Source organism: Cyrtonyx montezumae, unplaced genomic scaffold, assembly GCF_038088225.1.
Source record: "Cyrtonyx montezumae isolate F1298 unplaced genomic scaffold, pur_monq_1.0 scaffold_8, whole genome shotgun sequence".
NCBI classification, from domain to species: domain Eukaryota; kingdom Metazoa; phylum Chordata; class Aves; order Galliformes; family Odontophoridae; genus Cyrtonyx; species Cyrtonyx montezumae.
In genome coordinates, this window is record NW_027072089.1 from 22775454 (window position 1) to 22786932 (window position 11479).

An 11479-nucleotide genomic window follows, 5' to 3' on the forward strand; every position below is an offset into this window, starting at 1 on the left:
CCATTTTTAGACTCTGTTTTCATGTTGTGGCTTTCATTCAGATTCCCTTCAGTAAGCATGTCTGTGAACTTGAGAATAACAGAATTCTGACTTCTTTATGTATCCTATAGGATACATACATCTATCTGTGACCAACAGTAGTAACATATCAGAAAGTGTACTGCTTTCAGTAAGTCATTGGCATTCATTTTTAAGAGGATGTTCTTGAAGTTGGAGGTCTCCAAAGGTTCAAAATCAGTTCAAAGAAGTAGAAGTGCAATTCAGGTCTGTAGGCCGAGTCTCTAGTGCCATTTGAGGTGCTGTGCAGTTTCCTGGCATGGCTGCTACTGCCATTCTAGAAGTCTGCAAATCTCTCACAAGTCATTTCTGCTACTTCAGTGTGGATACCTTGGTGTCTTAAAGGACCATGGAAGACCAAAGTGTAGACACCTGATTTAAGTGTAAATGTCTGATTGGGAAGCTGAATCCATTGAACTGAAAGAATTTGGCATAAAAAGAGTCAATAAGCAACCTCAGAATCATGTGAATTGACAAATCATGTGAAAAATGGATTCACTTTAAACTTCTGGAGATTGCGATTTGTTAAATATACTATGTGAAGCATGTACTTTTCTGATTGTTGGAACAAGGATGTAGTACATAACACCTTGTATATTAAAGCCATATCAACCCAATTCCGTTTCATCAGTGGAAAGGGAAGTCGTCAGTGTCCTGATTGATGCCATTGAATAATAATTATTCAGATGAAGAGTCCAAGCCAAGTTCTCAGTGCCTTTAGTAGTCGAGATTAAGACAGGCATGTGAAGAGGATCAGTCAGATCATAGATTGTATGATTTTCTCTCTGGAAGTGCTTCTTTTTGTCAGATACTGAGGTGATCCTATACCTTTTATGGGTTGCTGTCTTAGCTTCTTTCAGAGTGATGCGGAGACTGTCTTCTAGCTCTCACACAGGAAGACCTAACTGCTCATTGCAGTCCACAGGGAAGTGCTCAGATTACTGCGCAGGCATGGTATGACCATACTGTCTCACACAAAGACAATAAAGAACATTTTCCAGGGTATTCCTGAGAAAGAAATCATGCATTTTGTGATACGAAGGAGGGAGAATTCATGATACCAACTCCCAGTGGCCTTCTTTATCCTGGTCACCCTGAGAAGGAGATGATGCAAGTTTCGTGGTTGACACAGTACCTCATCCCTGCCTATCACTTTCCTTTTTCTCATCGTGTGGACCTAATGTGCCCATGATATGAAGGAGGTGACTGGGAGCTGACTGGTGAGTCACGTAGAGTTACATGCAGCAGTGAATGATGAGTTCAGTACTTCTCCTAAGTTAACTTCTAGGACCTCTGATCATGTTGACTAACATCTATTCCACCTAATCTGTTTGCTCCCTGGAGCTTCTTTCATAAGGGAGTGCTATTCAAAGTGAAAGATTTCAGTTGCGTTCTGAAGATACCAAGAGAAATTATACCAAAACTGCTTAACACAACCTAGAAAATGGAAGGTGCACATAAAACACATCTCCGATGTTTGATATTAGAATCTAATCACTCTTCCTTTCCTCTGGAAAAGTGGCAGTATTCTGTGAAGATTTCATTCTTTGTCTTCTCTCTCACTATTGTCAAGGGTCAGTCTCACTATTGTCCTTATCTGAAGCTATGAAGCATATCTTGTATGCCAATGAAATATCTGTAGGTACTGGAAACTTTTATTTTAAGGAGATGTGAGAAAAGGTTGTATATTAAGGTTAATAGATTGGGGGTTGGACAAGATGAGCTCTAAGAGGTCCCTTCCAACCTTCTGTGATTCTGTGTTCAATTTCTGTATCTGGATTGAAGAAAAGTCGCTAGATAGGATTAAAAACTATAACAATGGCAGTCTTTGTAAAATGTTGGGGTACTCTGCTACCAGTTTAAAACAGGTGTTCAGACTAGTGTTTCTAAGCACTGTAAACATCTCAGTGTAAGACTAAGCTTATATTATATATTGAAAGTGCATCATGCCATACAAAGCTAAATTCTCTTCCATAGTAAATTCCAGCAAGGACACAGATTTTCTCAAAGAAATTTGCTTTGTTAATAACTGCAGTTCATAGATGCAAAACGTCTGTATTTAAGTTGCCTCATTTTTATGAAAATGGTAATAAAATTGCATCTGTATGTTTGCCTGTGTATATTTCTTTTCTCACGATCAGTGAATGTTTGCAGTTGGTAATAAATATTCAAGCACCTTGCAAATGTCCTACCAATTCCCTTTGCTGATCTGTGCGTGCCTGTGGGACTAGAATAGGAATGCATAATTTAAATATAAATTGCCTGATTTGCATATACAATTAGTCTAGCTGCAGCTTTGATCGTAAGCAAAAATTATTGTCCTGTATTGCCACTTAGATAGAATTTTAATTCACCTTGAATATTCAAAGTAAATTAAGCCTTGGCTGTGTGGTTGAAGGATATGATTTTTTCCTCTCCTGAGGCTTTCCCCTAAACAACATTTATGGTAGGGTAATATAAGGGCATATTTTCAGCCTCATAAAAATAAAGGCATAAGTTTTATCTCTTAATCTCCCCCTCCCCACCCCAAAAAAACCAGTTGACACATATCTCACCGTCATACGCACAACAAATAATACAATGCTTCTTTCATTTTAATTAATTCAATTTAGCAGGTACGTGACTTGAAAATAAGTCTCTTTTGCAAATTGTACTTTGTTTTATTACTGAAAATGGAGGCGTCATATTGCGGCTTTTTTGAAATAACAAATGCAGTGAGGTATGAGACATCAAAACTCAAGGGAGCTACTAACTTAGTATCTGTATGGAAGGGTTAGGTGTATGTACATATGTGAACACCTAACACAAGAGATACAGCCCTCAACTCATACCCATAGCACAGTTGTAGTACTTAAATTTTAATCTACAGTAAAACATTTTTATTAGAAATCTATGTTTTTAATTAAACAGAACATTTAATTAAGGTGGTTTTTAAGTGGATGAAACAATTAAGAGCAAACACTTGAATGAAACATGTCATAATTAGTTTTAATAGAGTGTTAATTGGTACTAGGTTTGCCAAGTTAATAATTACTGCTTATTAAATTTTCAATTAATCATTGTCATTTTGCTTTGAATAAAGATGAAAATTAGATAAACTAATTCAGGAGGAGGATGGTTTCCTTGTTAATTAGAGCAGTTAATTAAAAAAAAAAGAAATTACTTGTTTTAGTTGTCAATTAAAAGACTGTTCATTAGTAAAATCTTTGCACTCTTCCTTCATCAAAATCCAAATAATTAATTTGGATTTGTTAATTTGTGACAACGCATGTTTTCTGGAATAAAAGATATGACACTAGTGGATACTGAAGAAACAACTCACGGTGACTTAGTTATTTTACAAAAAAAAAATAAGCTTTTCATGTTACGAAGCAGTCTGTCCCTGCTCAGGGTTAATGTTGCTCTGGAATCGTGTTGGCTTTGGAGTGCTCAGGGCTCAGCAGCATCAGGAACTGGTCTTCACAGTGCAGTCTGCAGAGGAGATCAACAGGTCAAAAGATTGTTAGTAAACAAATTTTAATTTTGGTCCGTAAAAGTACCTGTTCGGGAAAAATATATAAAACCAAGAATTTTACATTTTCTAATAAACTCTGGGGTGTTTCATGTATTTATTCTTTAAGTGAAGAAAAAAAATTGTTAATGATTAAACCCTGTCTTAGTTTCCAGAGTGAAATGATACAGTTCTGAAAATGTCATATTCATTGTTTTGTAGTCATTCTTGCCAAACATATTCATAGATCTGCTGTACTGCAAAAATAATCTTGGCTGGCAACCCTGCCTGTGTTAGGAGCATAGAACTCAGTGATCCTTGATATCCCTTCCAACCCAAGCCATTCTATGATTCTGTGATTCTATTTTCTGAATAGAATGTTCCAGAAGATTACAGAAATAATGCTGCAGATACCTGGAAAGTCTGTATCTAAAAAAATGTTATCCACGAATAAAAATATCAAGAATCACTATGAGTTTTAGAGACTTGTGAGAGCTTTGGTGGTGGGGAAGTAAAGCATCTGGGTGCCTTGAAGAGTCATAAGGAACCAGGTTCACCTTCATCCTACTCAGCACGAAGGCACAATAGTTACTGCATCTCATGATTTAGACCTGCATCGCCCTGTGTCAAACATCCTGTGCTGACAAGGATTTCTTCCCTCATTTGCAGAGGAAGCTGTCAATGAAGTAAAACGTCAGGCTATGGCAGAGTTGCAGAAGGCAGTGTCAGAGGCCGAGCGGAAAGCTCACGACATGATCACTTCTGAGAGAGCCAAGATGGAGCGCACCGTTGCCGAAGCCAAGCGCCAGGCTGCAGAGGATGCACTAGCTGTTATCAATCAGCAGGAGGATTCAAGTGAGGTAAGTAAGGCCTTTGCTGGGAGCCACCTCCCTGTAAATGCTTTTGCCAGCTAGCAGCCCCATGCAAGGAGGTTGCTTTTGTCAGAGCTTGAACCTGCTTTGCCTCCTCTGATGAAAAATTTGCAACAGTTGCTCTTCGGGAAGGCAGAGAGCATGCTTCTAAGTCTTCCATTTTCTGAAGTATTTTAATGTCTTTGACTTAAAAAAATTGCAAGCCATTTTCATACCAGTGGAAAATTAAATCTGTACAGTAACCCGGAGCGGGGTGACATGGCTACAAACCTTATGTGTATTTAAGCTGGCTCTAGTCCAACTGGCCCAGGCAATTAATGTGGCATCAGAATTCAGTGCCAACTATTAATTATTTGCTCATTTGCTTTGGGTGCATATTACAGGCACATGCTGAACCCCAAATGTTCTTGGTAGTGTCAGCTCAAAATAGCTAGTGGACTTGGGCTGCAGTGTCACCTTCTAACTGATGTTCAGTGTTAGATATAGTGCACCATTCTCCTCTAATTTAGTTTTTCACTATCTTTATTTTAAAGCTCTTAAAAGTGCTGATATGGTGTAGATAACAAGATTGTTTGGTGGAAAACATTTCACACTGAAATCTAATTTAAACAAAGAAATAGTAATTTAAGAGATTAGAGCAAGGTGGTTGTAGAGCAAGGTAGTTAAAAGCTTGTCGGGGGAGGGCGATGGATACAGAAGCTATTTGCAAAAGATGATGGTTCCTGTAGGACAGCATGTGAATGTGGATTTACAAGTGTTTCCTTAATTTGATTGTGTTAATTTGACTGCAGGATATAGAGAGTTGAGGAGTGGGCAAACAGCAGCACCAACAGCAGGAAGCTGAGAGCAAAAGACCAGGGTGTGTTTTACCAGTGCTGCAGAATTTTACATCTGTTGCAGACAGTAAATAATGTCCTAAGTTCAAACTGCTCTTAAAATAAGCATGACAGAAATTACATGAGTAAAATGTTACTTCTGTACAATCATCAAATGAAAGAATGTTATTTTTATGAACTATTTATTGTTCTTGTACGAAGATCTTGGGTGTAGTGAAGGTATAATTGGAAAAAGAATAGATAGCAGTACTTGTTGCATGGGAACATGTATTAACGTGCTGTCAAAGCACTTCTGGACTGCATGGACAGCGTTGTAGAAGAGTCACTTAAATTGAAAGATGCAGGTGAGGTAGCTGCAGCATGCTGAGGAAACTGACAAAAGTCATGAGCAGGTATGCCAGTGGCATGCTACAGTATGCATCCATGATTTGTGAGAGCGTAAGATTTTAATTCATACCAGGCTTCTCTGGAGATGAAAGACCATTGTGGGATCACTGAATGCCCAAAGTTTCTCCTTAATGTTTAGCAGATGAATAACAAAGAGACAAAAGGAATTGATTTTCAGCATCTGAAAGTTTGTCAGGAAGAAAGGGACCAGGAGAAGCGTATGTACCCTTTAAGCGCTAACTGTTCCATTGCAGATTAAATGAGACATAAATTCAATTTATTGGCATTTTGTATCTAAGATATCCAAGGACATTTTTCCTACACTGTGTTCATTGAAAGGGCATTTGTCTGACTTAGCATCATTAAAGACCTGTCATTTTATGTGTGTATGTATACAAGAGATTCCCATTATCAAATCCAAAATTCCAAAGGTAAATGCCTAAGAGGAAATTGCACATTTAATCTGTTTAGTGAACTGATGTAGCATAGGCAAGGCAGATGAAGACCTTATGTGCCAGTATGTACAGCCCACTCTCCCACAAGTAAACGCACAGCCAGACTGGATAGTTTGTGTGCTGTAATTTGCTCCTGAGCAGTCGTACCTCTGGAGAAAGCTGTATGACAGACAGCAGACATCTTTATGTAAGCAAGAATTGCTTATGAGGTTGTTCACTTCTTGAAATTAGAACCTAAAAAAAGGACAAATAAGTCTTTTAATTTCATTCTAATGAAATGTTCTTCAAACTGTTTGTATTCAAGAAAGATAAAAGCCTTCTGGACTTAGACCAAACTACGTAGTTTGGACCTGTTTCAGATGAGGTCTAGTGGCCTTGTCCTGCAGCTTTTACCCTTGTGGTCACGAGTGACACATCAGCACAGCTGTTTTGAGATGCCAAATGCAGGTTTTAATAGACCTCAGTATGTGTTTACAGATGCTTGGTTAATTTTAAGGCAGATGACAACGATATTTACTTGACAACTAATAGCTAGATATGCCTGCTAAGTTTTTATTTGTCCCTTTCCAGCTTCCAGTTGGGCCAAACTCCACCCACTTAGGGCCCCGCTTCCCACAGCAACCTGTTGACTTTGGCTGACATTTTTTTCGGATAACACATGTAAAAATGGATCGGCCTTTTGCCTTTTCCTTCATCTTTGAGGATAGGAGTTTGTTCTGCCAGTGTTTGAGAATTGCTCCTTTGGAGATGAGACCTTGTGCTCACTGAGATTGAGGAGTAAAACTTCACATATGCTTTGCTGCTCGTTATCTTTCGTTCTCTCTGTGAATATCCCTCCTCGTTTGTCTAGATTGGAAGTCTGTAAAGTTTTCTATTTACAACTTTCAGCGGTACACTGTAAGTATGTATTTCAAGGGCTAACTCTGGTTTCAGATATGAGAGTGCTGTAGCAGGAGTTACTGAGCGTAGAGGAAGACAAAGCATTGCTCCTCATTTCTTATCCTTCCTGGAATGTTATAGCAAAGTTGACAAGAGAGCTCAGTGTAGGCTTCTATATAACTTCCATGCAGTTCCTGACAGTATATTTCTCCCACGGGTGTCATTTGTTCTTTTGGCTGTGGAAACTATGGAAGGAGACAGGAATTTGGCACCACATTTTTAATGTTTCTGTTATAAATTTCATCTGCTACAGCCACTCCCTGTCTGTTCACAAGATTTCTCCCTTACAGCTTCATTTGTTCTTTAGTAAAATGCAACCTGGACCTATCTGAGGCTTGCTGAAGCTGCTCTACTCTGAGGAGTTGGTGGCGTGATTTTTACTGCTGTCTTCTCTAGAGCCTGAAGTCACACCTAAGACTAAAACTCTCTATATTTTTAATGATTGTCATGTTAAGGTAATATGTAGTGTCCTCATCCAAGAGCTTTCAGAGATCTCACTTTGAGAAGTGTGTCTGTGTATATTTGAATCTTGAGAAAGTGGCCTCCACAACTGCAAGAGAATAGATGTTGATGTGCCGAGCAAACCATACCTAAATAAAGGGCACTTAGGGCAGTGGAAGGACAAATAAGGGGAGGTATAATTTTTGGGTGCATCTTGAATTTGAAGAAGCGCTCTGCAATATGTTGAGCCTCACCACATCATGTAGTAAAGTTTTCATTTTTGACTTTGGTTTCCTTCTGAATTATTGTCCTTGCTTATGTTAGAGTTCAACATGATTTAACTGGCATCAGTATCTGTGTGTTTACTTTTTCAAGATTGCACAGTTTCTCAGCATAAGCTTTTTTGACTGACAAGGACATTGTCGTTATTTTCTGTTACGACAGTGAGATCGGTTGAAGAGCAGTGAGCAGGGCACACTGCAGTCAGAAAGCAAAAGGACAAGAGAAGGCCTACCTGTCAGCATGACTGTTCCTGAACCGCAAATTATTTCTTTACTAGTTCCTTACAGTTGCTTGACAAAAGATGACCCATTCATTAGGAGTTGGCTAAGTACAGAAACGTGTGAGCAGCCTACTCTTTAGTGACTGCCGTACCTGATTTAGTTGCAATGTACTGTTGTGCAAATCAATTTTAATGGTAAGGGTGAGCAGCTTAGCAAAGAGACTGGCTGCCCAGATTGTCGGTGGGAGGAATTAAAACATCTATCTTTCTGCTTTGTTATAAAATGCCACTGAAAAATCTGACAGTCAGTGTTCTTCCTCACTTTTACCAGGGTGGGGGCTGAGGACAGTGAAGGAGCACAAATGTTCCAGTTCTCTCCTGAAAGCAGATGCTGACATCTGATCAGATAAAACAATATGTAACTGGTCCAACACTGCTTTTAAGAGACATGCAGTGTTAAGGCTTGTTTATACAGCAGCTGCTTATGTTGTATATGAACATCACACTTACCTGACATTTTGGAAACAGCTGGGCTCAGTCTCTGCTGACCAATCCATTGAGACCAGGACTGTGCCAGCAAACCTGACTCTGAGCATCAGATGCTGTGATACAGGCAAGCCGTTTGTTAGACTGGTGTTGAATCTGTACATGTCAGCTAATGTTTAATTTTCTTTTGGCTGGGCAACTTTTAGAAAGCAGCGCTTCGTCCTCTGCAGTGGTGGGTGGTACAGAGGCACCAGAGCCATGTGTTCAGCACAGGATCAGACAGTTTGTGAACACTGGCAGAGCCCCAGGCTGCTAAGTTAAGCCTGGCCAGCCAGCTTGTATATCTCTTCGGTATGACTTTTTGCACTTCTGTTTTCAGGATGTACCTTCTCTATGTTAGCATGTATGAACACAGGTATGCATCACACAGTAAACAGTGACTTGGCCTTCAGTGTGGGTTAGTGATGATTAGAAACTAATAAAAAATGCATGGTTTTTTTTTTTTTCATAACCAGCCGTGCTTCCTATCCTGGTGAACTCAGGAAATTTGTCAGAGATCATATAAAATGTTTGATAGTGTATTATGGCCTGTCAGAATTCATAGTCTCTTTGACGTGTCAAGATCCATTTGTTTTGTTTTGGCTTTTTCTTCTCTCTGCAAGCCAGCTTGCACTGAGTCTCAGCTGGAGGTGTCAGAGGAAAGCAAACACTCAATTGTGATTAAATATCAGAAAAATAAAAGTGATGGGATGGGCAAAGCTATTGAGAAATCTGTGTCCTGGTACTGGAGACCACAGAAATGGAGACCTTTTGTTTTGAGAATTTTCGTTATGGCAGACAGAAATTTCCGAGTTCTGCTGTTTAAAGATGGAAGCTTAAGTGGATGAGAATTAAGAGTCTGACCTAAGATAAGGCTTTGACCTCTGACTGATGTTCCTTGTCAGTTGAAAGAAGAGGCTGAAATATGATCAGTGGCATAGATTCGGAGTGAGATTCCCATCTGTTGTAATTTACCCAATTTCATTGAATTAATGCATTTTCAAGGTAGTGGGGTTAAATTCAATTATGTAGTCTGAGAATCTTGCCTTTTGTATAACCTCACTCTTTCACAGGAAAATCAATGCAGGGTAAAACTGTAATCCAGTCCTGCTCATAGTTTTAGCTACATCTGGAACTCTGTAAAGCACAAGCTAGAAGTGCAGTATAGTAGGTGTCTCCCTGAAGACAGAAAATAGACCAGGAGAGACTTTGGGAGATCCCCTACGCTGTTAACCAGTGCACCTTCAGCTCTGACTGTGGTATTCCTGCAGTGTACCTGCTATGCCTGTGTTTTAGAAACGGAGATTCTTCATTAGCTGTAGGCAATTTATTCTGTTCTTTAAAAAGATTTTTCATAACATCTCTTTACAGTTTTTCCTGCAGCTGTTTAATCTCATTATTTTTTCCTTTTAATTCATGGTCGTTCCTTGTCTCATTACAGTAGCCTCTGAGATGTTTGGATGCTGCAGTCACCTCTCAGGCTGACAACTCTCTTTAACAGTCCCAGTCTATTCGATCTTTTCTCATAGCTTGTGTTTGTCTGATCTCTGATTATTCTCTCAGCATTTCTTTGTGGTTTTTTTGCCTTCTTTCATTTTCTGTATTTCAAGTACATCATCCCAGCATGGATGGTACTCCAGGCAGAGGCTTGTCAGTGCTAGGAGGTACAGAGTCTTATCTCAGGTGTCACACAGTCTATAGTCATATCTTCATAGTATCCATACCTTCTGTATGCTAATTGCGATTTTGTCACCAATATGGAAGTTGTCCCCTGTTATCCAAGATGCTTTCCATGCAGATCAGCTTCCATTTGGCTGATACAGAAATACCTGCTTAGCCTTATACTGAATTCTTGAGCTTTCCTGGAGGGAAGATGCCTTGATCATGGCCAACCTCATAGTGAGCTCCTGCTCTGTTCACAGTGTCTGGATGACTGGGAACATGTGAGAATGTAAGAAGTGGTTCATGAAGTGTATCAGTAGACAGCATCTTGAGTTTGTTTTTTTCTTTGGTAGAATGAAGCTTTTCTTCAGGAATGTGGACAGAAAGTGTCATTGCCAGAGCTTATGGTCATTGAGTTCTGTCTCTAGAGCCATTTTTAGCTGGTCTCAGTGTTGAGGAATTGGTAGGGCTGGGAGTGCTTCATGCCAAATCCAGATGCTCTTGTGCCAGCTCCCTGTGGCACATGTGCCTGCTTATGTTAATTTACACCATTGTAATTCTTAAATGCAATTTTCTAAAAATAAATGTGAGCTATAAAATTTATTTTGAAATTTTTTGCATTTTATGTTCTTTTATTCCCTCAATTGCGTTAAAGATGTAATGACCTGTTAAATTATAAATAATACATTCAGTGGACAAAATCACGTACCAGACAATGTAGGACACATTAAGTAATCATGTAAAGAAGCAGCTTAGAGCTTTGTCACTTCGTTAAAATCTGGCACTTATTTATCACTTTTCATGTTCTGTACAGGCTGACAGTTAACTGATGACTATTTTAATAAGAAAGTTGAATCTGTGATGTTAGAACTTAAATGACTGTCTTCTGCCTAATATTAATACAGGTGTTGTGGTAAGAAACCCAAATATCATGTTGTGGTTCTAGTCAAGTCTGCGGGACAATCCTGTCTGTGCAGATTTGCTTTCCTCAGAAGGGAGGAAAAAGGAAGATGCCTCAGAAACTGGCCTCTATTAACTAAATAGACATTTGTTTGTTGTTCGCATAATAAACTAGAGCATGTAATTCAGTGCTGCAGTCAGAGCTGCGCAAGGGAGGGTTCCCTGCATCTGAACAGGTGCTGGTTGACTGCAGCATTATTACACGTGAGGAAAAATGCCTTTTTTGGAAGAGTCTGCACGGAGGGATTTTGTGTTTGTGTGTTTGTTTTCAGATTAGGGGATCGTGGGATGGCAGTTTAGCTGGAAACAAACAGCTAGCAGATCAGCAAGCATGGCGTTAGGTAGAAAGTCTG

General features: G+C 39.3%; 1 protein-coding gene across 2 annotated transcripts in view; it reads left to right on the top strand.

Moving 5' to 3' along the window:
• Nucleotides 1–11479, top strand: part of RUNX1T1 (RUNX1 partner transcriptional co-repressor 1) — a 107671-nt gene that overhangs the window by 90613 nt on the left and 5579 nt on the right. For both annotated transcript variants that reach the window (XM_065752973.1, XM_065752974.1), the window contains one exon: nucleotides 4217–4407. In XM_065752973.1, the coding sequence (XP_065609045.1) occupies nucleotides 4217–4407 (191 nt within the window). The remainder of the gene's footprint in view (nucleotides 1–4216; nucleotides 4408–11479) is intronic.